This window comes from Aspergillus undulatus, assembly GCF_047715775.1.
Source record: "Aspergillus undulatus strain CBS 261.88 unplaced genomic scaffold BDV17scaffold_10, whole genome shotgun sequence".
In the NCBI taxonomy this organism is placed as follows: Eukaryota; Fungi; Ascomycota; class Eurotiomycetes; order Eurotiales; family Aspergillaceae; genus Aspergillus; species Aspergillus undulatus.
Genome location: NW_027396614.1, coordinates 338626 through 363257, shown reverse-complemented (window position 1 = coordinate 363257; position 24632 = coordinate 338626). Strand labels below are relative to the sequence as shown.

Here is a 24632-nt window from a genome sequence, read left to right as displayed (position 1 = left end):
GGATACCAGAAGCAGAGAGTGATGCAGTTCGTCCCCCGGACCAAGATCGATCGCTTCTCCAGGTTCTGCTAGCCTTGGTCCCAGATGAACTGGTCAAATGTTCCCGAAATCAGTTTCTGTCATCGTCAATTATCACAACCGCCAGTTAATAAGGGTAATGGATCCTCCGACTTTCACTCGCCAAGGTGCCCCAGTTAGCGTGCATAAACGGGATTGACAAGCCGGCCGAAGGCTGAAGGATTGCTGGTGCTCCTGGTGCTGCGACCATGTGGCGGCGGGGCAGATGAGAGGGCTCTTGCCTGTTGTGGCAGGAGTTCTTCGCTTCCTGCCCAAATCCAGTACTTTTGCAATGTCCTTTGTAGGATTTAAACCACCATGATCATATCACCACCGAGCGATGACGGATTGACGCGGTGGCCTAGCTCACCACTGCTGCTGTTGAAACTTTGGGGAGCTCATCGATGAAGCCCGGGACGGGAGGGCGAGGTCTTGGCACGGCTGCCGGCGACATCACGTGATCTCGTGTTCAGTGGCACCTGAAGTGACAGCGAGGAAGCCCGTGCAGCAATCTCACGTCTGCTCTCTCGTCCAGCGGGGCTATCCCTGGCGACTGTCAAGTGGAAACAGTTTCATCCAACCGTCTGATGGTTGGCGTGCCGCGCAGCAGCAGCTGTCGCGAGTGCCTGCAGCGTCGCGTCAAAGTGAGCTTTAAGTCCAGTGCCGACCTCTTGCACTGTCTTTATCCTGACGAGATAGTGTGATCGCGCCCTTCCAGAATGTCGACGCTGCCAGGTACGCGGGGTCCGCTGCCCCGGGTACCACAGAGCGTTCAAGTTCTACAACCGGACGACCGACGGTGACTTCACCGACGCCAGAGCGTTTGACAGCCGCCAGAAATCCAGAGAAACCGATCTGATGCTCTCCCGACCGAGTATTGACGGTAGCCGTGTTCCGAATCTCGCCCGCATTGCCCTGGACATCCAAGCGAAGGAAGTCTTCGAAAACGTCGTCATGACCACCTTCCCCCTCACCTTCCTCCACTTCAAACCGTGCCTCGAACCAAACTGGATTGACTTTATCCGACACCACCAAGCCGCGCAAACCGAGCCGATTGAGAAGGCGATGCGGTGTGTAAACCTCTGGTATATGGGTGTGAAGAACCGGGATCCCAAAACGGCGGATCTCAGTCGCTACGCTTACGGCGATGCGCTGCGCTGTTTGGCGCGTTATGTTGGAAATGCACGGACAAGGACATCGGACATCACACTGGCGGCGGCAATTATGATTGCTGTTTTTGAGATGCTGGACCCGATCACGCCGCACTCTTGGCTGACTCATTCGCGCGGAATCGCGGGGCTGATTCGTGAGCGAGGAGCGCGCGTCCACAGCAGTGGCTTTGGGCGGACGATGTTTGTCACGATTCGGTCGTTCCTGCTCGCCGACGCGTTTGTTCGTCTTGAACCGTCATACCTTGCCGAGCCTGAATGGAGGTTTGTGGCGACCGTTGCCAAACACCGAGCCGGGAAAGGAAGTTGGATTGAAAAGATCGTGGAGCTGGTCTTTAACGAGATCAGCTTGGGCCCTGGGCTTTTGTCGCAGACAACTGCGCTTATCACGGAGGGCTCGGTAGACGTCTCGAGAGACGACTTGACCTCGCGTATCAGAACCAGTCGTGGCATCCTGCGCAACCTTCAGCAGCAGCTTGTCTCAGCGACCAGAGAGAAACTCGAAGAGACGGGAAAGAAGACAGCTTCTGAGCCGGACCATTTCCGCGGCGTCGCAAGACATTGTCTTCAAGGGACATGTTCTGGTGTCGCGCTCCTTGACCAGCTGCTGGTGTTGCTTGAAGCAGACAAGAAGCGCGAAAGCGATTGCATTTCTGGCACAGAAGCATGGGGAGCTCACCCAACTCCGGTACCGAGCGGCAGTACCATTGAAGGTCCATTTTCAGGAGACGATCGACCACTGGATTGGCTGGATCAAATTTCAATGTCGATGGGGACGCTCGCCCTTTCCAAGAATAGTCGAGGTCGAGTTTCTGAGCTCGGTGATTAACAGCTCTCGGTGTTGATCTCCTGATCGGTTGATCGGATCATCGGATTTACAGACCGTGGCTGAGCTCCCACACTCCCACATCCCACAATCGAGCGACGACAAGACGTTGGCTGATTCTGGGTCAACTTGATTTGGTCAGGGGAATTGTGCAATATTTCTATGACTATCAACAAGCACGATGCGATTTCCCACAAACCCCACAAACGCTGCCGAAGTGGTACACCGTGATTCGAGTTAGGGGCACTACCGAGACCTCGACCAACAATGGCCGCAATGCCAACCGGTGGGTCTTACTCGAAAATTGATCCAAACAATGTTCTTTCAACGCAGTTCGCCTCTTTTAGGTGGCTCCACGAATCAATGAACTCTGTGAGGCTTGCAGCATTCCAGCGACTCCGTGTGCGGTATCGTCGCGCTCCCACACGGAATCTTCCCGATCCGGAGACCAACAATGCATCACTGCGACCGCGTTCAACAAACGACTCCAACGTGGCGATGAGCTCCCACCTTTGAAATGCTGAATACGGATGCCTAACTTTGCCTGATGCGTCTTAAAACCGTGATGAATTTGCTGGCTTGGTCATTGCTTGCGTGGCTGCGATCCAGTTGATCGACTGCCATTGGGCGCAGATCCGCGGCTAAGCCTCGTCGCGCCGCATTAGTCGAAGCTTGGCACTATTCAACCACTAATGCTATTCCGGCCGCGTCAGTCGTCGAATTTGAGCACCCAATGCAGTCACTCATGTCGCGATCAGAAAGCAGCCAGGAGTCTTATATTCGGGAGACTTGTGCCTTCGCGATGTCCCCGACAAACAACACAGACCCTGCGTGACCCCACAAGATGCCGCGATCACTTGCATCCACCGAGTCGAACCAGAGTGACAAGACGGACAAGACGGACAAGATCAAGACGCCGCAGACTGCGGTCTTGTTGTCCGGCAAACCTGGCGAATTAGGTACGGGGCTGAAACAGTGGACTCTCATTTCGTTTGTCAAATCTAACCGTCCTAGTTCCAGGCGAAGCACCCACGTTCTCACTCAGCTCTATACAACATGTTGATCGACATGGCAAAGTGATCAGTATGCTCCCACTTCATACTTCGATGTATAATTGTTTACTTATACTGCCCCATCAGCCGACCCCGACCGGTCGAATCCCACACGTCCACGATTAGAGCGCCCCTTGGACACACTTCGCGGCTTCGAGGCCGCTATCAACGCACGGCGGGGTGGACATTTGCGGGAATAACATTACTAACGAACGATGTGGGGAAGTTAAACTTGATTTGATTTGTGAACTGTTATTTTTGGGCCTTCTAGACTGTTTCTACTTCCTACGAGTCCCTCCTTATCGGCGCTTGCTTAAGCTTTTATTATAATGCTGCCTAGTTCATGAACTCCACCACCACCGTCCTATCCACTATCCTGTCCAGTCTAGAAATAGAGTCTCGGAGATAGGTATTCTAGTACATTTGTACCTGATCCACTCCGTCAAAATTGCGCTTGCGCTGCAGGACGCGTCAGCGGCGGTCTTATATATCCATCTCGGATTTCTCAGTCCAGTGGTTTTGTTTGTCTTGTCTGTGACCATACATACTACTCTCGTTAACCAACTTTAGTGAACTTCAAGATGAAGATCGCTCTCGCTGCAGCTGCAGCTGCCACTCTTTTGGGCCGTGCTTTGGCTGATGTTGATCCTATCGTTATCAAGGTATGTACTGTTTGGAGGTTTTGGTATGGAATTTGGTAGAGCAGCGCTGACTGAGAGTTAGGGCTCGAAATTCTTCTATTCGAGTAACAACACTCAATTGTATGACCCCTTCCCTCACCTGGCTCCAGCAAAACACCATACTGACCCGGTACCAGCTATATCCGTGGCGTCGCCTACCAACGTACCTCACATCTCCCCCCTCTCTCCCTCCCCCATCCAACACCACAACAAACTAACAAAAGACAGAGGAATACTCCACAAACTCCTCCTCATCCGGCAGCGACAGCAACACAGACTACAAAGACCCCCTAGCCGACGTGACCTCCTGCCAACGCGACATCCCGATCCTGCAGGACCTGAACACAAACACAATCCGCGTATACGCCATCGACCCAACGGCAAACCACACAACATGCATGAACCTCCTCGCCGACGCCGGGATCTACGTTATCGCAGACCTCTCCGACCCCGCGGACTCCATTGACCGGTCTGACCCGCGCTGGGAAACGGCTCTTTACAGCAGGTACACGAGCGTTATTGACGCCATGGCGGGATTTAGTAACACACTGGGCTTCTTTGCTGGGAATGAAGTTTCGAACAATGTACGGACGACAGACGCGAGTGCGTTCGTTAAGGCTGCGGTGAGGGATATGAAAGCGTACATCAAGGCGAAGAATTATCGGTCCTTGGGTGTCGGGTACGCCACGAACGACGATAGTTCAATCCGCGAGGCGATGGCGGATTACTTTAACTGCGGCGAGGAAGACGACGCTATTGACTTCTGGGGGTATAACATCTACTCGTGGTGCGGGGATAGTTCGTACCAGGCGAGTGGATATAAGAGTCGCACGGAGGAGTTTGAGGATTATAGTGTTCCTGTGTTTTTTGCCGAGTATGGATGCAATGAGGTCAGCCCGAGGAAGTTTACGGAAATTGAGGCGCTGTTTGGGGAGAAGATGAGTCCGGTTTGGAGTGGAGGGATTGTCTATATGTATTTTCAAGAGGCGAATGATTATGGTATATCCCCATCTTTTCCCTTCAGATCCTTTCTTCTTGTTGTTGTTGTTGTTGTTGTTGTTGTTGATGTGCTAATAATGGTTTCGTGCAGGCCTCGTCTCCGTCGTCGACAGCACCTCCGTCTCCAAAATGCCTGACTACACCTATTACTCGTCCCGCATCAACGCGGTAACCGTAACAGGAACCAACAAAGCCTCGTACACACCCACAAACACAGCGCTACAATCCTGCCCCGCCGTGAGCGCCGGAACCTGGCTCGCCACTGCCTCGCCGCTCCCTCCCTCGCCCAACAGCGACCTGTGCTCCTGCATGGACGAAACAAACGCGTGCGTCGTGGATAGCAGCGTCGACTCCTCAGAATACGCAGACCTCTTCTCCATCGTCTGCGGGATGACGTCTTGCGCCGGCGTCTCCGCAAACGGAACAACAGGGTCGTATGGTGCCTACGGGATGTGCCAGCCCAAGCAGCAGCTCAACTGGGCGCTGAACAAGTACTACACCGAGCAGGGATCTCAGGCCTCGGCTTGTAGTTTCGATGGGAGTGCAATGACGACGAAGACGACGTCTGCGACGGGGTCGTGCTCCAGTTTGATGAGTCAGGCGGGGACGGATGGCACGGGGACTGTTACGGCTTCGCCTACTGCGGGGGGATCTTCTTCGGAGGCGAGTGCGACTGAGACGGGGGAGAGTGGTGCAAATGGACTTGATGTGGGCGTGGGCGTGGGAGCTGGTGCTGGGTTTGTGGTTGCGGTTTTGGGGTGGCTTCTTTAGAGTAGGCTGCCGCAGGTGTCAGTTGTTGTTGCTTGAGGGGATGAATACCCTGGAGACTGGGAAGATGACTCTGGGCTTGAGCTTCGTTCGTTAACATCTGCTTTTCTTGTGTTTGTGTATTTCTTGTCTCCCGTTTTAGTTGCCTTCGATTCTCATATTTAACCTACCTTTATTTAACCGTTTATTGTACCTTGAATTGCGTACATCCACTCCTCACCAACTATAACTACATTTACCAGCTTACTGCGCTAGCATGGATTCCAATCCCATAAACAAAGAATAAGCCGGTCTCACATCACCAGATACTCAGTCAAGTTTTCTCCTCGCCAAGATAGCAGACCCTTCATTCAGCTTCTCCCACTCATGAGCCTCGATGCAAGCCCTTCGACTCAAGCGCGCCGCTGTCTGTCCACGCTTCTTCATTTCAGCCCCGTACTTACCAATCGCACTCTTACTGTCTTGTCCGGCGTTTATCTTCTCGATTGCGGAGACTAGGTGCACGACGTCTAGGATGCCGCGGTTTGCTGCTTCGCCGCGGCCTAACCCCGTTATTGCTCATTAGTCTCGACACGTCTAACCAAGGAGAAGGAAGAGGGCAGGAGAACATACAAATCGTCATTGCATGCGCCGCATCTCCAATAAGCGTAACCCGTCCGTTGCGATTATCCCACCCGCCTCCATCTGCTCCCCCATCCTCCCCCGACGATTCCGGTCCCTCCCAATCCGCCAAGGTAACCTCAACAACCTCCGTGTCGTTCGGTATAGACTGTATAACCTCCTAGAAAAATGGCACGAACCCCTCCGCGCGGCGCTTCATATTCGCTAACCTCTCTGCATTGTCATCGGGGACCTGGTCTTTCTCGAGGTCGCAGACAGGCCAGGATATTCCGAGTTGGACCTTGTATTTCCCATCTTGCCCCCTATCTTTATCATCGTCTTTATCCTCCCGAGCAGCTGAGCCCGGTGCATCAAGCACAGAAAACCAGAAATACACCCCCGTATCCGGATGATAGCTCTGAAAAAGAAGCGGGTCCATCGCGCGCAACGGCGCGATTTCCTCCCTTGTTAGGAAGACGCTCACGCCCGTGAATCGGACGGGAAGGGGTTTATTGAGGTACGAACTCGGGCATACGAATTGCCGTATTGTCGGGCGGGATCCTTATGCGCCGATTATGAGGCGGGCTGGTTCACTTGACTCTCACTCTCATGTTGTTGTCGGCGGTCCGTCGATAGACAACCCTTGGTCTCCCATCCTCATCCTCATCGAACCTAACCCCCTCAACTCTAACACCCCATTCTATACGATCCTCAATCCCCTGCAGCAAGGCCCTCCGCAACTTCACACGGTCCACGCGCCACCGTTTATTAGGCGGGATGCGCCAGTGGACGTTCCCAGTCTGCAGATTCAAGAAGAGGAAGTTGCCGTTGCAATTTTGGCCAACGTCGCTGTCGACCTGCACGGCTTCGATGCCCGATAATACGTCTGGTGGGAGGAGGGAGGGGAGGTAGGATAGTGCCCAGTGGAGGGTTATTGCCCAGCCTTGGTGGCGCGAGGTTAGGTGGGGGTCGCGCTCGTATATTGTGAAGGGGATCTTTCTCTAGATACGTTTGTTATTAATGGTAAGGAGTAATGGGGTTTGGTAGTGGGTGTTGGTGATGATGATGCTGACGGTGTGGTGGGATGGCGGGGTAGCGGGGGGAGGGGCAGGGGCGTATCTGTACCCGGTTTAGGGCTTGGCCGAAAATGAGCCCAGTGATTCCTGCGCCAACGATGGCGACGGGTTGGTCGACATGATTTTTGTTATGTGAAAGTCTGTGGAAGTGGATTTAAAGTGGACTTGAAATGAGATAATATAGAGGGGGAAGAGTCGAGGTCGATAGGCCACGGCGATCCCAGATTCGCGAGGGCCAGTCGGAGACGCAGATCGGGCTAGCAGGAGGGGCTGATCGTCGATCCGGTGAACTGGAATGCGGACTTCACGTAATAAGAATGAGCAAATGCTGCAGAGTCCAGACCCACGACTGGCGGTGTGCATCTGTTGTCTTTTAAGTTCCTGGCGCATCACTCAAAAGGCATCTGTTCTACGGAACTACCTGTCTTACCCCCCTCACGCTGACAATGGCGGTCTTCAAATCAAAGTACACGGTCGACGCACCAGCAACAAATCTCCTAACCTATCTCTTTGACTCTCCCTACAAAGATGAAGGGGCCTGGCCAGCAGCCGAACCCCTCATTTGCCCCTCATCCTCCTCCCCAAACAGCGACAGAACAGGAAACCCCGGCTACACGGTCAACGAAATAAAGTCCCTCGTTAAGTGCCTAGGCAACGGCCTTTCCAACCTCGGAGCACGCAACAAAAACGTCATTATTTACGGCGACGCAAACATTCACTTCCAGCTTGCCGTCCTGGGTGTCATTGGCGCCGGGGCAACGTTGAATATCCGACCCCAGGGCTCCGTCGAGGACCTTGTTTCCAGACTGCGAGTGCTGGGGTGTGATCTTGTTTTCTGTGGGCCTCAGGCAATCGAGACGGTTTCTGCTGCCGCCGAGGAAGTGGGCATTCCGAAGGAGAGGCTCTTTGTTGTTGATGAGTTTCTTCGGGCTGCTGATGGAGGTGGAGGCAATATCTCAAAAACCGGCGTTTCACACTGGAGCTCTCTCTTGGAATTCCCTGGTGGCGACGAATACCAATGGCCTAGCCTCTCGCCGGGTGAGTCGAAAACAACAACGGCCGTTCTCATTGATACCTCAGGGTAGGTCACCAACGCTCTAGATCCACCATAAGTCACCGCCAAGGACCCCTTGAGACCCAGGCTCACCCTCGCCCAGAACAACAGGAATATCCAAACTCGTCGAACGAACCCACTACGGCCTAATCGGCAACATCGAGCAAGTCCTGCAAACCTACACCCTCCGCGAGCGCTCGCACGAGACCATCCTCTGCAACTACCGATTCTGCGGCATGGGCTTTCTCCTCCTCGGTATCTTGATCCCGCTCAAAGCGCGGTACAGGGCTATTTTCCCCACGCAAATCGATGGCCACACGCTCACGGAGACTGTCGAGCGCTGGAATACTAGCTGGGTTATGCTGCCGAAGCACCTGATGCGTGAGGTTCTAAGTCTTAAACCTAAGCCGAATCTCAGTTGCGTTAAGCATGTTTTTACGGGCGGCGCGATGATCCCGTTTGAGCTGATCAATGAGTGGCAGGGGGCTTTTGGGTCCCAGGTGCAGAGTGTTTATGGGATGAGTGAGTGAGTATATCCAACACATCCATGCATGCATACAAGAAACACATCCACTGGCTCGCCAACTTCCTCACCCCCAGCGCAGCTTACAGACGTGCCTATCGAGGACCTTACTAACTCATACACCACAGAGCTGGATTCTTCACCCTCCCACATCCCAACGATATAGTCCAAGACGAAGACACAGGGTTCCTCCTGCCAAACGTGGAAGCCAAGATCCTCGACAATAGCGGTAACTTACTCCCCACAAACAAAAGAGGACTCATACATATCCGATCGCCCTTCGTCATGACGGGGTACCGTGGCGATCCGGCGAAAACAGCCGAGACCGTATCGAGCGATGGATGGATTGAAACGGGAGATGTTGGGTGGCTTGATGAGCGTGAGAGGGTGCATGTTGTGGGGAGGGAGAAGGTATGTACATCTACACATATATATTTGCGTATACGTGCTTTGCTCGCTTGCTGCTTCTCAAATCCAAATTCGAAACCAAGCCGCTAACCGATGATAAACCGGATTGCCGTATAGGACCATTTCAAAGTTGAGGGGTACACGGTTACAGCCAGTGAGATCGAGACCGCGATATTGAAGCATCCGGGCGTTAGGGATGTTGCTGTTATCCCGGTGACTTTGTGCGCCCCCCTCACCCACTTTTGTTGCTATCACCCTGATCTGCCCATGTGCTAAGTAGTCATTGAGTCTGACTGTTCTATCTCTCCCAGACCCAACGACACCGAACCAGTTCCACGCGGATACATCGTCAATGATTGGGATTTGAAGTCCGGCGTTCCATTGACAATCGACGACTTCATGGCATGGATGGAGAAAGAGGTCCATCCACACCTGCGCCTTACCGGTGGTGTTGCCTTTATCCAGTCCATTCCTATTTCGAGTGTGAGTAGCCCAAGCCCTGAGTTAAGCTGAGTGAGAGAACTTTGTTCGCTGATATTTATACGTGTGTTTAGGGCGGTAATAGTAAGGTCGACCGCCAGAAACTGCTTCAGATTGCGGAGGAGGAAATGAGATTGAGTTGTTAGATGGCGAACTTTGAGGAGTATAGATATTCTAATTTCCTCTTAGTCACCTAAATCAGAAATTAGAGCAAGCAGAAGAATGACACTCAAGGTTCGCATACCAGGTATAATGTATATAGTCTCTCTGTCGCATCTAAGTGTGTAAAGCTTCGTGTGGTATAATTCTCCAAACCAAGACGTGCAAGTTCTTCCCCGATCCCAAGCACTCCAGAGACCGTTTACTGGTATTTTCGCCGAAGCTCGGACTTGATCTCCATATTCGGTGGCCCTCAGTGCTGCGCGTTTCCATTTAGCCGGTTCTGACTCGTGAAGTTTTGCTTCTGGCGTTGACCATGTCCATATTAGGTCTAAACTCCTCACAATTACCCCAATCCTACCCCAGTCGGGTCCCCATGGGGCTGCCCACATAGTATTGCGACCTGCGAGTCGGTCCTTGATTGGGATATCATATGACACTTGAAATCTAGTTGATGCCTCGCAGGGCTAACGACTAAGAACTGGGAAACGCGCCAGAGCGGCTAGGTATAAAGCATCCAGTCTTCCACTTTTTGACATATTATTCCGAGAGAGTCTAGGAATGAAATTATATTATCGTTGCCCTAGAAGGAGCAAGCATCCGGACTACCAAAAATGCGTTTTTCTTTCCTACTATCGACCCTCACAATCATCTGCCAACAGGGGCGGAGCAACCTGGTACTTGTACATGCCCTACACAGCCTTAGCGTCAACACAACATCAGGCACCGCATACGGCCTCATCAACGGCTCAGCGCCAGACGTAGCCCAGTTCCTGGGCGTACCGTACGGCGAGGCACCAATAGGCGGATTACGATTCCGTCCTCCGCAACGAAAGTTGCCAATGGACGGCCGGGGAATTGATGCTACCAAGCCCGCGGGGTTATGCCCTCAGTATCATGAGGACCGGGAGCGATATCCGTCGGTGTATACGTATGATGCGCCGTGGTTGCAGCCGTGGGGGAAATGGACTGAGGATTGTCTTAATCTGAACATCTGGGCGCCTTATAGTTATAAATTGAACGCGGACTCTGCAGGTGACTCTGAGCTCCTCCCCGTCATCATTTGGATCTTTGGAGGCGGATTCTATGAAGGCGGGTTGGACACCGAGGCCATGGATCCGGCGCAGTGGGTTCAGCGGTCCAAGGAGCATATTGTTGTTGCTATCAAGTAAGTCCCTCTTGTGCTAACTAGGCAATCATGAAGCAGTTGTTGTAGACTGACTGCTAGTAATACCAGCGCACGCGTAAACATCTTCGGCTTCCCCAACAGCAGAGGCCTCTTCGAAGAAAACGCAAATCTAAACCTCGGCCTCCTCGACCAACGCTCAGCCGTAGAATGGACCCGCGACAACATCCCGTCCTTCGGCGGTGACCCCTCGCGGATGGTCCTCTGGGGCCAGAGCAGCGGTGCCGCAAGCACAGACTACTACAACTACGCATACCCTCACGATCCAATTGTGACGGGCTACATCCAGCACTCGGGGAGTGTCTTTGCGACGGGCGAGAGCAGGGACTCGGCTATGCTGAATTTCTCGACTGTTGCGCGCAATGTGGGTTGTGCGGACTTGTCGCCGAGGGATGAGCTGCGTTGTATGCAGGTTAATGCTAGTGCGGCGGATATTGTTGGTTTCTGGCAGGGGTATAATCTGCGTCATGGTCAGGAACAGCTTTCGTTTACGACGATTGTGGACGGGATTACGAAGTTTGGGAATTATACTGAGCGGGCTGTTGCGGGAAATTACTCTAAGCTGGTAGGTGCATTACGTGACTCGTCACCATTCATGCCATACCTCTTGACTATATCGGCTAACTGACATTCAACTCACTCTCCAGCCGGCGATTGTAGGCACAAACTATAACGAAATGGCATCCCTGATACCCTGGCCCGGCAAGGCTGGTCCCAACATAACAGAGCTCCGCATCGAGACTCAAGCCCACCAGCAATGCCCAGCAAACTATAACACAGAGTAAGTAGCTGGCATGTCATGCCGAGCCAAATACTACATTATGGACACTAATGAACATTGATGAGCAGACTGCGTTTCCACACAAACTCCACCACATTCCGGTACCTCAACAACGCCTCCTTCCCCAACATCTCGCCCCGCCCCTTTGAAGGCGCCTACCATACCTCCGAACTGCCTTTATTATTCGGCACGTTTGACCAGTACGGCTTCAGCGATATGGATCCTACACCATCACCCTTGCAGTACGCTACGTCTGCAAAATGGCAAGATCTGTATGTCGCTTTCGCGCGCGATCCTGTTGGCGCTTTACCAAAGTCGGGTTGGCCTGCATGGGCTCCGGGGCCGGCGGGCAAGGGCAAAGTCCTCTTATGGAATCCAAAGGATGAGCAGGGGCGGACTGAGCGGGTGGCGAGGCTTATTGATTTGGATGAGGTTGTGGAGCCTTGTTATGGGGTTACTTGGAGTATCCAGACACCTTCGAGGTGATTGATTGAGTAGGTACGGTGTTGCGGGCTGAAACACGACGGGATCTCAGTCGTTTTGTTTACCGTTTATTGCATGAGGCATACTCTTGAGTTCGGGGCGGGCTAACTCTATCCTGGAGGCCAGTACGATATCGACTTCGTCAATCTAGAATCAGTGAATCCATGTTCGTCGTAGTCCTCTACTGTATTGAATATCCGAAGAGCCGCGAAGCCTTCCTTCTCTAGCTGAGAATTGCTGTTGCTGATCTTCTCGCAGGATGGTGACATTGTCCACTGAGCCCGTGTTACGATCAGTAACGAACAGGTCTTGGCCACATTCATGGTCTTGATCAGCGTCTATAAGAGGGCCGTGTAACCAACCTGCAGGTGCACAGGATACCATCAATCATGAAGACCAGGTCGAAGAAGGAGATCACGCCCGCCCCTCATTGGCTGAAAACAGGCATCGCTCAGAAGCAGGAAGTCAAACATGAAATGAAGGACCGCCTGAGGTGACGAGGCAAGGCATCTCCTTGTGGCAGCAGGGCTGGTCTCGTCATAATGAGATGAATGCCTAGCTTGATGATTCTCTTTTCAGAAGCAACCCAGCGTCAAAGGCTCGTGTTTCTGTCATTGATAAGAACTCAGAAGCCTATCTGGTGTGAGACCTCACAGCAGGACCCCGACGATCTCTTCCGCCAACACGAAGTGCCCTTTATTCACATCCACTGATCGTCTCTGTCGATTATTGTTCGAACCTCGTATCTGCAGTCGATGAGATAACCAAGACGATATCCATACCCCAGACCAGCCACACCGGTCAATCAGCGCCAAAGCGCTCTGTAGCCCCGAGCATATACGAGGGATCTGCACCAGGGAAGCGTATGATGATGCTATTCATCAATCACACGGGGTGGCTTCTCTATAATTACGAAGTAGATATGTCGCAGATTTACGAGGTGTAACGTCTTGGTCAACGATCATTGCTTTGAATAGATGTGAGATGCGTTGCTCGTACCGAGCCACGCCCGTATTCCGTTTTAGATGCTACATGGAGGAAAACCACCGAAGATGACTTCTCGAGAGGGGTACTATCATGTTTTGAGTGCTCGAGGAAAGGTATAAAGCCGACATTCATGCCCACAGTTACCTCATAAACAACGGGTTCTTCAGTCAGCCTTGAAACAGCAAATTCTTCAAACAACAACGAAACTCTTGAGCAACAAGCACAAGCAACCGTTTTACCACGTTCAACATGAAGTCTTTCCTTCCTGTAATCCTTGCAGTCATCGGGTACGTTCATTCCTTCTCCTCCCTTGTCTTTGTTCTATGATGATAAAGAGCACGACTAACTTGCCCTTCCTTTTCACAGCTTCGCCGCCCATGGTCAGTCAACCCCGCTTGCCAACTCTTGAAATCTCACAATTTCAATCCCTTGTCCATATCTGTATCTTACTCGATTCACCTAACTCGTCCAACAGGCTACGCCGTCTCCTGCCAAGCCCAAGGCGGAGCCTGCCATGATGGTGACCGCGACTGTCCCGCCGGCACTCGCAGTGTGTTCTGGGACACCGGCTGCTCGTCTGCAACCTGGCCGTGGCAGGAGGACGACAAATGCTGTGTTTAGATAGCGGAATGGAGAGAAGTGGTGTGGATTTTGGTCGGAGGGGGAGTGGTGGACTGGGATGTCACTCCTTTTCGATCTTTCCTTTTCCGGCTCTTCGGGTCTCTGCTGTGGTATTGGGAATTGGGATACATCATCTAGGCCCACGTATGGTCTTTGCTTATCACCTCGCTGTGCCTAAGACATCGTCTACTTAGATAGAACCCTAGTCAATGAATGGATCCCGAGCCCTCAAATCAATCCAGATCCCTGCGCGTAGTTATTTAACTTGACCGGTAGAGGTACTCGCTTTGCATGATTTCCAGCAATCAATTGAAGACCTAATGCTGTATTGGAAGCTAGGAAATGGAGAGGAAACTTTAATGATTGCTTTTTCTTATTGAATATGTTCCTGCCTTGACTGGTCTTATACACCAGGCTGTGGAAATGTGTTTACTACAAGGGAGGATTGACCAGCCGGATGCCGTTACCTAGGGGTGGGCGACTTCTAGACTTATCATATTGCCCCTTTATTGATTTGAGTTTCAAAGCCAGACTGGCATATATTTCTTCGTTGAGTAGAATATGCTACCATATAGATCTTCCACCCGGTTCTTTTGTATCCATCCTGGTGGCCAGGATAATCGACTAGAGGCGGCTCTACTGTTAGTCCCTGGGTCTAAAACCGTAATCCACGACATTTGATGGCACTTACACAGAACTGTCGGACAACGACTCTCAATGCCTGATCACCCGCCCCTATAAAGAGAATTATGGACCTATGTACTAAGTATCTGAGAAGAACTTTACCTCAAACCTTGAGTACCGGCTCGGAGTTATAGGTACAATAGCAACACCCAGCCATTGGTAATAATCTTAAAGCGGTAGGTGGAGCCAAATGAATAGAATATCGTACCAGTAGGGCAAAGAGATTAATTCTTACCCTAGGGTAGGGGGTACTAGTGGAAATGGCAAGTCTGACACAATCACTCTCAGCGTGGAGAGTTAAAACGAGCATAAAATAGGCGTCTGCGAGTATATATAAACATTTGATGTAGCCGAGTGGCCAGGAAACAAGGCCAGGATGACACTGCTTTAAATACAAAGGTCATACGCTACGCGGCGGAGTTCATACTCTTTACGGCCTCCTGGGGAATGTTTGCGATGCCCAGCTGGATTGAGATCCCGTGGACAGGCGCGGGGTTCCCGGAGGAGGATCTAGGAATAGAAGCTCTGGACTATGGGAACCCTCCGGGTTTGGCCTCGGAAGATGTGGATCTTTAGGAGAGAAGCCCCGGAGTCTGCGGAATAGCTTATCTGCTAGCCTAGTAGCTCTCGAGGAATCTATGAATCATGGAAGCTGCGAGTGTTCCCTTCCTCCCCCGATGCTAGGCAAGCCATTATTGGAGTTAATCAAGGACCCAGAGTCTTATCTACGAAAAGCAACAGACTAGAACAGGAGAATGAATCAATGTTAGTTCAATTGATAAGAGCGGGCTAGTTATAAAACTGTTTCCTCTCTAATATACTGCTCTTATCGGATGTGGATTTACTGGTATATTGATATAATTGACTTATACTTGAATTAAGATTGAATTAGACAGGAATTAGGTTGAATCTAATTAACCAGGAAGCAAGGAGATCAAACAAAGCAAAGACCGTAGATTCAGCCTCAGACGCAATTATTTCATCAGTTACTTGCATAGAGAGACCCTTTCCTTTGCCGAATATGTCAAAAGTGATAGTCTCCGCCGCCGTAGGAGGTTATGTTTCCATACCCCACGCTAATTCCTCCAACCTGGTCTCCATTCATAGTACCATAGTTGACGTTACAGCGACAGAGCTTCCATATTGCATTTCATTGCTTACAATCTGCTTTCCATGGAGAAAACCATAGTTGACGTTAGGGCCACAACTTCCATACTGCTTTCTAATCCTTCCAGTTTCCCGCAATGCCATCGTTGACCGTGGTGACGCCAGAGTTCTATTGTAAGACAAAGTCGTCCAACTCCGGATAGTCACCCGTTGATTATGCATCAGATGGAAAGGCTACGGTGGGCGAGATGGTGGAACCCTTTGACTTTGCGCATTGTTTCTGTGTCTTTTTGCTTTTTCTGCTTCGTTCTGCTCACTAGGCCCAAATTGACGTCTTTCATATCTTGATTAATGGCTCTCCATTTCTTTGCTCTCTCAGCGCGGAGGACTTATACCGCACCACATCGACGTACAGTAGAAAGCGCTTGTCCAATTTCAGATATACTGGTCGTTGTTCCAATCTACACTACTCCCGCCCTCACCGTCTCCTTCCATGACAGAGACGCTCTGCCCAATCCTCATCAAAGCATGTATCTAAACGCAGGCGCCTTATCCCCCAAATTAGCCGATTCCGCCTCGCTATACCGCTGCCCAAGACCACTTCCCGAAACGGCTTCACGCCTCGCATTCAGCACCCGACAAATAGCATAGTACACCAACGATGCCACAAGCCCCAGCGCCGCAAACGCCAGGACAAGCGAGTGGCCCAGCCTATACCGCGGCGAGTCCTCAGCGCGATAGAAGTTCGACGCCGCCGCACCGCCCATCGTCCCAAATCCCATTTGGATCGCCATTCCCACGGCTCGCTTTGCGTTGGGCGCCCAGTTGTTTGAGGAGAGGGCGAGGAGGCCCGGGATGGCGGGGTAGATACCGCATGCTGCGATGAAGCAGCCGGCGTAGACGAGGCCCGGCGTGAACGTTGATGGGGCGACGGCGATGATGTACCCAATGAAGACGGCGACGTAGCAACCTACTGTGAAGAGGCTGCGTTGGCCGACCTTGTCTGCGAGGTAGCCGACCCCGATGCAGGCGATTGTGGCGGCTGCGTAGACGGGGATTGTTAGGAGTTGGGCGATGGCGGAGGAGTAGCCCAGCCCTTTGATTATTGTTGGGAGGAAGAGGGATAGTGCGTATACAGCACAGGCCTGGTTGAGTTTTCATCAGAAACGTATCTCGATGTAGAAGATGGACATTGTAATGGATTCGGCTTACCATCCCCCAGTAGCTAATGCAATGAAACCAGGTCTGTTTGGACAGGTCAGCAAGTGAACAGTAGTACTATTTTCTCTATGGCACCAAAGTGCGAGACGCACCTGCCAGTCAAAAATCGCTGCTCTAACATGTTTCCACTTGAATGAGTACTTGCTGCCCAGTTGTGGATCAGTGGAGCGTTCAGTCTGCCTGTAGTTTAAGCTCTGCAGTAGAATATCCTTCTCATAGTCCGATAAGAAGGTCGCGCTTGCAGGCTCATCCCAAACAAGCCAGAAGGAAACCACTGCGACAACAACTGTGAGAATACCCTCCAAGATAAATCTGCTTCAAGTCAGACCTATCCGCTACAGAGAGGGTAGGAGGTCCTAGACGTACATCCATCGCCACCCCTCCAGGTTTCCGACTCCGTCCATCATACTGATGAGGTAGGCTAATAGACCAGAAAAGGCGCCTGCCATTGATGCAGATGCGAAGATCAAGGCTAGCCTGAATTGAGCATTTGATCGTGGGTACCTTTTCCGTTAGCGGTGATTGAGACTTGGGAGCGTCGAGATTACCAGAGTGAGACATAGAATGCGAGGCCGGGAACTAGGCATTGACACTCAAGATTAGCAAAACCCATGATGGTCAGAAGGGAGCTTACATAGTCCTGCTTCAGTCAATCCTGCATCAGTGTCAGTGATAAATCACGAGTCTTCTGTGGAGAGCGGCTCAATACTAACCAAGAAAGAATCGCGCAGCCAGAAGGCCAGAATAATTCTGAACGATTCCGGTCAATGTCATGACAATACCTAAGTATTATCAGGCTCTGCCTTGTAGCATTAGACGCGACGACTGGAAGCATCATACCCCAAGCGACAACAATCGACGGAAGCCAAATACTCGGCTTTATACGAACCAGCAGCAAGTTACACACCGGTTCGAGGAACGAGTACGGGAAGAAGAATATCGTCAAGCACCTGTGCATAGCTCAGTCTCCAGATTATCCCTCGGGCCTGCGTCGGTGTAATTTTGCATGAGCATAGCGTACCAGTTATACTGCTGCCCGACCAGCCCCAGTGTCTCGGATAGGCCCTGAATATTCGCGTTCCCAATACTGCCTCGGTCCAGAAAGCTGAGGAGGTAAAGAACGGCTAGAATGGGAAGAACCCGGATGTCGACTTTTCGCAGGATTCTGTTATGCTTTGCGTGCGATATCGATGCCCTGGACTCAGCGCCGGGAGCCTCTTGTACGTCTCCAGCCGGTAGCTTTCCCTGGTGGTCTAGGTGGCCCATTTGGGAGCCTTTCCCACTGCCACTGCCCCTCTTTGATTCCATTGCCGATTCAGCGAACAGAGTGGCTTTTAGAATTGACCAACCGGTGCAGTGAAAGCCTGGGTAGAAGTGCTGGAGTTGAAGGCGGGCACCGGCAATGACTCGAACGAAGTTGGAGGTGGGAGACGGAAAAAGTCCGCAACTGTGTGACCAAACGCACGTAAATCTTGCCTCCTGCAGTTCGTCATGGCTCCTTGCATGACAGGGTTGGCCATTATGCACAGCGTATGCAGATCTGCAGCCTCGGTGATCGGCCTTCTCCCCGCTGAGATACCCGCCATCCCCGACGCGGCTCCGATCTACCCCAGGTTTCTAGAGATTTATGTCTTTTGCTTTGATTTCAAATCATCCAGACCGTATCTAATTGAGTCTGTAAGTTATTCGTAAGCTCGATCATGGCATCAAGAAGACAGTCATGCAGTCTGCACCAAATACTCCATAGGCGAGCCAAAGGATGCTGGCATGACTTACCGGGGTTGCGCTGGTTCTCACGACATGACCCAGGCAGTTGACCTAACACATGATTTGTTAAATACTCGATAGCCCTTCAACGGTAACCTTCTGGATTTTTATGTGACATCCTCTACCGGCCGGCCCTACTATTCAGGACCAATCAGGCAGAATGCCTGAGGACCTTTCTGAAGGGCGACTTGAAGTCAACTCCGACAATTCGGGTTATTTTTGACTTCTGCCCGACAATGATCGTTGAATTCTACAAAACCGTACGTGTCAAAGCAGGACCCTATGGCTCCTGGCACAGTGAGGAGGAGACACAAATTGACCCTTAGCAGCTGAGGGAATATTCAGACCTCTAGATATTAACATGAATAAGGGACTCAAGTTCATCTCTCTTGGTCCGATCGAGATCCTGTAATCCGGAGGATGGAGTCCAAGGAGATACCGGTCCGCCCATCATATTCACCTACGTCAACTCCTATATCGATGCTCAGCCTAAACCTCGGCAAATCTAAAAGTCGGTCAATAATGGATCTATTTGGCATATTATCTTCTTCTTGACCCGGTCTGGAGGCGTAGAGATGATCTGATCGGCACCCAGCACACGCCATGGCTTCTTAACTGTAGAGAGTGCACTGGGCTTGTATCCAATCGCATTATCTTCCGCGGCGATGAAGCGTACGATGGCGAATATAACTAAATCGGTCATATATGGTGGACCGTGACTTCAACCAGGTAACCTTGGTCAGCTGTTTCAATACTATTGGAAGGTAACTTATGGCCAAGCAATGCAAGAAATGGAAGCGAGGGGGGATGGGCATAGCAGGTAGACTCCCCTACTAGAACACCGCGGTAGAGAGAAGCGAGTCGCAGGATCTAGAGCAACTTCTTGGTAATAAGGAGGGAGTCTAAAGATCAGCTTTCCGGCTAGGAGCAGAACTAAGTAGCTATCAAATCTTAGGTAGCAAATTCAGTTTCTTCGGGAGAGCGGGGCGTTATGTTGGGTTCCTTTTCCGTCTCTTCCTGTTGTTGTAGTTTCTCGAGCCCATAAACAGCAACCATCCCATCATCCACTTTCCTTCCAACTCCCACTCATTCCGCGAGACGTAGAAGAGCTACTTGAATGATAGATATTACATGCATAAGGTATAAAAAAATCTCAACAAAAAGTCAACCAAAAAAAAAAAGACAGAAAAAGGCCAAAAAAGAAAGCCCAACGCGGGGCTCGAACCCGCAGCCTTGAGATTAAGAGTCTCACGCTCTACCGATTGAGCTAGCCGGGCTAGTTCATATTCGACCCTTCAAACTTTGACATTATAAGCCTAATCAAACTCCAAGACCACATCTTCGAAGGGCTAGTTAACTCCCGTCAATCTATGCAATTGCGAGCTCCACGGAGCAACAAAATCCCAGTGACAAAAGTACGTTCGAGTCGAGTCTACTCTCGGACCGCCAAAAGCGCTGATCTGGATTTGGGTTGACCTTTCTACTTTTTTTAGGTTCTGACTTTGACATCTGGCTGGGACTGGGCTGTGGATGTGATCGGGAGTCTGGCAGCTATCTTGGGCTGTGGAGAACGTAACGGGTCTTGAACTCTTGGTATCTGGGTATCAAGGAGATTGCAGGGCCATGTGTGCGGCCCACTGTGGAATGGGCCATGGCGACAGGACTCGTTCTCGGTATATCGATCTCGGGATTATTCGAGGAGAGAAGGACGGGACAAGGGCCACGGCCCAGGGGGATGTGGTTGTGCAGGGGCCAAGGGTTGGTGAGGTATATTGTAATCTGTTTCGCGGCTCCGGTGGGTTCAGATAGATATCTTGGATTTCTGGAGAATATTCCATCTTCGAGAAACCTGGAGATGCCGGGCATAGTATAGCCAAGAAGAACACAATAGCAACAACCGCACAAAGGAGAGAGTATTAGTCTATATTATAATGCTATACCGTGTGTTTTTTTTAGCGAAAGCTATACATGCTCCCGCACACTAGCCCCCTTAACATCCTCCCTGGTCTGATGCACCTCAATAACCTGATGAATGCCCATACCATCAAGCGGCGGACTAGATGGCTTCCCTCCATGGCTGCGACTATTCTCCTCACTCGTCAACCGCTCCTCACTAGAATTATCATGCTGCGTCTGAATCGTCGTAACCGTAAGCGCAAGCTTATCGGGCCTTAGCCGACTTTGCACGCTATTATCCATCGAACCAAGCGGGTAGATGTGTCCGCGATCCGATAAGCCGCCTGGTAATCGCGATCCTGAGCGGCCGGGGAAGGGGGATGGTGCGCCGCGCGTGTAGGAGGCGTCGGCTGAGGAAAAGCCGAGCCAGTGGCGTAACAGCGGGCGGAGTGTAGCGAGGGATCCGGCGGTGATGCCGAGGCCAGCTTCGATGTTGGACCAGATTGCGATTTCGATGGTTGCCCCTGTTGCTGTTAGATGATGGCGCGGGCGAGTAAGGTTAGTTTCGGAGGAAGGACGTACAAAGAAAATCGGGATTGCTGAATGTTTTCACAAAGGGGATGCGGACGATGACGGCGGAGGAGGCACTGTAGCATTCCTGTATTAGCATCTGCGGGGGAGAGAGGAGAGAAGCCAAGGGCTGAGGCTGTGGAACATACATGCAAGCCATGCCCAGAATGCCGACAACCGCAAACTTGGTCTGCTTCCGCATATGCAGCTTATGCACGAGGGAAATAGGCAGAATGCCAACTGTAAAGTCGCACAGCGCTGCAAAGGCAGAGTAGACATAGGTCATGTTGATAACGATCTCAATATCAATGCACGAACCCGTAACATTCGGGTCGAAAGCCGTCCGCGTCCAGAAATACTCGAGCGGTTTGCACTGCAGCAGCATGATGAACATGAAAACGAGACCAGTGATGACGGTTAGGGCCATGACGGTGTAGAGGATCCAGATGTGGACTCGTTTGACGGTGATGCGCAGCAGGAAGATACAGACGGAGATTTTGCATCCGATCGAGGAGAAGCAGTAGGCGATTTCGCAGAGCCACCAGTACTGGTTTTCTTAGTTTTTTTTTTTATTTTTCTTTAGTGAGGTTCTTGTCTGGTCATACCTTCATCGCGACGACTCGTTGATGCGCTTCGAGATTGGCGAATTTGTGGCCTGTACCGTAGAGAGTCCCACCGATCATGCACGCCGAAAACATAATGTAAAACGCCTGCAATGGTCAATGTTAGACTCGCAAAGTGTCGAACCGATCGAGAAGTGTACCATCGCAATCACCATCGCCCCATCATCCCACCCAAATGCCTTGATCACGAACCCCCGAACATAGCAGCGCAACATCACAGTGATGCACGCGATAGGCATAAAGACCGCGGCGACGGTCTTAACCGCCAGCGACCGTTGATTGTCCTCCAACGGCATTGTGCTGGCTGACAACAACAACAACTAAGGGCGAGTCATGGCGAAATCTCAAAGCAGCGGGAAGTGAAGTCTTATACGGAGTAAGGGAGGTGAAGCATTGGCGTCCCCTCTCAGGTACGATGACAAAAGACAAAAGACTAAGCCCAAGAGTCGTCTAACCGAAAGGCAGGCGGAGAAGAGTCTAACAGTTACAGGAACCACTCGGTGCTTCTATAACAAGCTAGCATGACAGCTCTTGATGCCGATCGACTCATGACACGGCAGGGGAGCGCGCAGTGGTTGGCCGGGCAGCTGGATAGACTCGGAGCGCCCCAGATGACGGGTGATTTCCTACTCTGAAAGTCATCCTCGGGTCGCCTGGAATCCGTCTGTGGAGCCGTGTGGAAAATTCTCGCTTTCTGTTCGACCTTAGTGGCAAAAGACAGGTTGTGGGGTCCCCTGACCAACTATCCACTTTCCTTTGCTGGATCTCAGTTCTCAACTCAATCCGGTAGCGAACTTGCCTCTTCCAAGTTCCTGGCCTCTCAGTGCTTCTCAGTGCTCGACTAAATAGTCCGTGCTTGACAAGGCGCCAGATGACTTACATGTTGACTACTGCGATCAAACTACCAACATTATTTGAGTTCTGTCTGTAGCAAACCAAAGTACGTGATTGACAAGGGTATAACGCTGTAACGTTTCGTCTTCAAACCGTCGCAACTCCCGGTCCGAGCCAGTTACTGTTTCAAGTATCAGTGACAGCTCTCGTTCCAGACTTTCAGGCCTCTGCGGACCCCTGCCGCGGGAGAGGGAAAACATCTCCGGAGGACACCCCTGACAGGGCTCTTGGCCGAAGAAATGAGCCCGCTAAACGGCATCTGGCAGTGGATGTGTATCTTACGGTGTAATGACTCGTGATTGACCGCCTGCTGGATCAATAACCTCTGCGTTTTCCTGCACCGGTAAAGTGCGCGTATCGGGTTGAAAGATCCAGGATGAATAGGGTTTGCCAAGCCTTGCAGGATGTTATAGCTTTCCTTATGGTACCGATTCTTTCAGAAGAGGCACGTGGCAGCCCGAATGTTTGGGACTGTTCGAGTCTCGAGATTCTGGTATTTTACTGACTGCCGTTGAGATCATTCGTAAGGAATGTTAATGTTATGAAGGGGTTCGAGTCGAACCCGCGGTTCGTGACGGAAGCTATCATATTCATGTGACACATCTCGCTGAATGTGATCCTTCAGTTTGCGATCCATACCGGCTGGATCACGATGCGCTTTGCTCCTGCAAGTCCCTAAAGGCTATCCAACGACTCAAGGTGGCTGACTCGACGAATATCGTCAGCCGAAAATCAAACTTAGGAAAGCCTTGGCTCTGTAGGTCTGGATCAGCTAGCATGACTCGGAGGTTTCCACAACTAAGCTCTGGGACTGAGGTGAGCTGATGGAGCTTTGAAATTTGGAACTGGCTACTAACGGTCATCCAAGGAAATGCATTCCCTGGATCATACTGTTATTGCTCCAAAGCCACGTGGTTTCTATAACTAGATTCCTAATACTATATCAGAAATATAGAGCCGCGGTGGACTGATGTCGATGCGCCCACAAACAGCAAGATCCTTGCAGCACATCAGCGAGATCTAGATCCAATTGCACGCTAATTCTGGCCCCCAGTTCCAGTTCAAGCTTAAATTCTGACGAGGACCTTATGAGCTGACCAGAGTCAGAAAAGTCACACTCGCACTTTCAATTGGGTTTCCTTGTCTCTGTTGCTGCGGGGTAGAGTTCAAGCTTAGGGTTCGCGCTGTCCGTTCGCTCGGTATATCAATCTACTCCGATAAAGTTTATGACAAGCAAAGTAAGCTGCCCAGGGGGGAATATTCAGAACAAAGCTCCCGGGGCTGTCTGCATTCATAGCGGTTCTCAGTCTCATGGCAACGTATTCCTATTGGAACCGCCAGTTGGTAGCTACTGGCCGGTCAAGGGGGGACCATACGAGATCCTACCATCGACTGACCCAATTTCTGATACAGGTATCTATATGTAGATATCCTTTGCCGCGTGCTGTTCGATGCTTGTTCTGAAATGATCTCAGGTCCGACCATAGACTGGGAGTGTTTTGACTATTACCTGTGGGTTCATTTGTCTCTGTACCTGGCACCGCGCTTCGGATATATATATTTCAAATAGTCTCCCAGAAACCTCGACAAAGCTCGCCAGGAACATTGCTCGGGTTGTTTGAGAATATTGCAGTCACGGGCATCGGGACCACTTCCTCAACGAGCCGTTTTAAAGCGTAATGGACTGGTCGCAGCTGGAGGGTTCTGTCGCCATCATCCATAAACAACCTGACCGAAGACGATATTTCACTTGTTGCTGCTGCTCTTATTTCACCATCCAGCTCAGCCTAGCACATACGACCACAGGGTGTGGAGAACAGGGCTTCCCGTCCGCTCAGCCGTACTTAAGCCACACGCCGGCTGGTTAGTAGTATGGTGGGTGACCACATGCGAATCCCAGCTGTTGTATGTTTTTTTGCTTTTTTATTTTTTTTATATATATATATATATATATATATTTT

The 24632-nt window shown here is 51.3% G+C and overlaps 10 protein-coding genes and 1 non-coding gene across 11 annotated transcripts, besides 1 other annotated feature; 6 read left to right on the top strand and 5 right to left on the bottom strand.

Annotated features, from left to right (window-relative positions):
* Nucleotides 1-279: 279 nt before the first annotated feature.
* Nucleotides 280-2187, top strand: BDV17DRAFT_15555 (Zn(II)2Cys6 transcription factor domain-containing protein). The gene is made up of 2 exons (XM_073754546.1): nt 280-701; nt 757-2187. Exons 1-2 carry the CDS (start codon nt 645-647, stop codon nt 2053-2055), a joined length of 1356 nt encoding a protein of 451 aa, XP_073618207.1. The 5' UTR covers nt 280-644; the 3' UTR covers nt 2056-2187.
* A 709-nt stretch (nt 2188-2896) lies between these two features.
* BDV17DRAFT_288920 (DUF2406 domain-containing protein) lies at nt 2897-3304 on the top strand (the record flags this gene model as incomplete). Its single annotated transcript, XM_073761527.1, has 3 exons — nt 2897-3011; nt 3067-3135; nt 3192-3304. 3 exons carry the CDS (start codon nt 2897-2899, stop codon nt 3302-3304), a joined length of 297 nt encoding a protein of 98 aa, XP_073618206.1.
* BDV17DRAFT_256693 (glycoside hydrolase family 72 protein) lies at nt 3192-6223 on the top strand. Its single transcript, XM_073757100.1, has 7 exons — nt 3192-3625; nt 3675-3766; nt 3828-3865; nt 3922-3947; nt 4013-4783; nt 4875-6092; nt 6163-6223. Exons 2-6 carry the CDS (start codon nt 3686-3688, stop codon nt 5552-5554), a joined length of 1596 nt encoding a protein of 531 aa, XP_073618205.1. The 5' UTR covers nt 3192-3625; nt 3675-3685; the 3' UTR covers nt 5555-6092; nt 6163-6223.
* Nucleotides 5861-6590, bottom strand: BDV17DRAFT_288918 (FAD-dependent oxidoreductase; the record flags this gene model as incomplete). The annotated part of the gene is made up of 3 exons (XM_073761526.1): nt 5861-6093; nt 6164-6332; nt 6405-6590. The coding sequence occupies 3 exons, from the start codon at nt 6588-6590 to the stop codon at nt 5861-5863; spliced, it is 588 nt and encodes a 195-aa protein (XP_073618204.1).
* A 151-nt stretch (nt 6591-6741) lies between these two features.
* On the bottom strand, nt 6742-7347 carry BDV17DRAFT_288917 (uncharacterized protein; the record flags this gene model as incomplete). Its single annotated transcript, XM_073761525.1, has 3 exons — nt 6742-7152; nt 7225-7270; nt 7325-7347. 3 exons carry the CDS (start codon nt 7345-7347, stop codon nt 6742-6744), a joined length of 480 nt encoding a protein of 159 aa, XP_073618203.1.
* Nucleotides 7348-7359: 12 nt separating this feature from the next.
* On the top strand, nt 7360-9931 carry BDV17DRAFT_15542 (AMP-binding enzyme). Its single transcript, XM_073754545.1, has 6 exons — nt 7360-8308; nt 8385-8807; nt 8933-9215; nt 9330-9433; nt 9524-9695; nt 9767-9931. Exons 1-6 carry the CDS (start codon nt 7674-7676, stop codon nt 9836-9838), a joined length of 1689 nt encoding a protein of 562 aa, XP_073618202.1. The 5' UTR covers nt 7360-7673; the 3' UTR covers nt 9839-9931.
* A 534-nt stretch (nt 9932-10465) lies between these two features.
* BDV17DRAFT_288915 (Alpha/Beta hydrolase protein) lies at nt 10466-12304 on the top strand (the record flags this gene model as incomplete). Its single annotated transcript, XM_073761524.1, has 4 exons — nt 10466-11019; nt 11089-11602; nt 11685-11818; nt 11887-12304. The coding sequence occupies 4 exons, from the start codon at nt 10466-10468 to the stop codon at nt 12302-12304; spliced, it is 1620 nt and encodes a 539-aa protein (XP_073618201.1).
* Nucleotides 12305-13537: 1233 nt separating this feature from the next.
* On the top strand, nt 13538-13909 carry BDV17DRAFT_288914 (uncharacterized protein; the record flags this gene model as incomplete). Its single annotated transcript, XM_073761523.1, has 3 exons — nt 13538-13575; nt 13655-13668; nt 13764-13909. 3 exons carry the CDS (start codon nt 13538-13540, stop codon nt 13907-13909), a joined length of 198 nt encoding a protein of 65 aa, XP_073618200.1.
* Nucleotides 13910-16221: 2312 nt separating this feature from the next.
* BDV17DRAFT_297130 (major facilitator superfamily domain-containing protein) lies at nt 16222-19339 on the bottom strand (the record flags this gene model as incomplete). Its single annotated transcript, XM_073763435.1, has 9 exons — nt 16222-16845; nt 16913-16945; nt 17014-17233; nt 17288-17425; nt 17470-17550; nt 17704-17871; nt 17943-18086; nt 18387-18419; nt 19305-19339. The coding sequence occupies 9 exons, from the start codon at nt 19337-19339 to the stop codon at nt 16222-16224; spliced, it is 1476 nt and encodes a 491-aa protein (XP_073618199.1).
* A 553-nt stretch (nt 19340-19892) lies between these two features.
* BDV17DRAFT_t39 lies at nt 19893-19965 on the bottom strand. Its single transcript has one exon. It is a non-coding gene; the product is annotated as a tRNA-Lys (tRNA).
* Nucleotides 19966-20475: 510 nt separating this feature from the next.
* BDV17DRAFT_256685 (uncharacterized protein) lies at nt 20476-22419 on the bottom strand. The gene is made up of 5 exons (XM_073757099.1): nt 21918-22419; nt 21760-21864; nt 21304-21701; nt 21167-21231; nt 20476-21108 (listed from the first exon to the last, which is right to left on the bottom strand). Exons 1-5 carry the CDS (start codon nt 22071-22073, stop codon nt 20651-20653), a joined length of 1182 nt encoding a protein of 393 aa, XP_073618198.1. The 5' UTR covers nt 22074-22419; the 3' UTR covers nt 20476-20650.
* Nucleotides 22420-24350: 1931 nt separating this feature from the next.
* Nucleotides 24351-24539: a sequence feature (Protein overlapping with rRNA (BDV17DRAFT_15514, KAL4931363.1) was converted to a misc_feature.).
* Nucleotides 24540-24632: the final 93 nt, after the last annotated feature.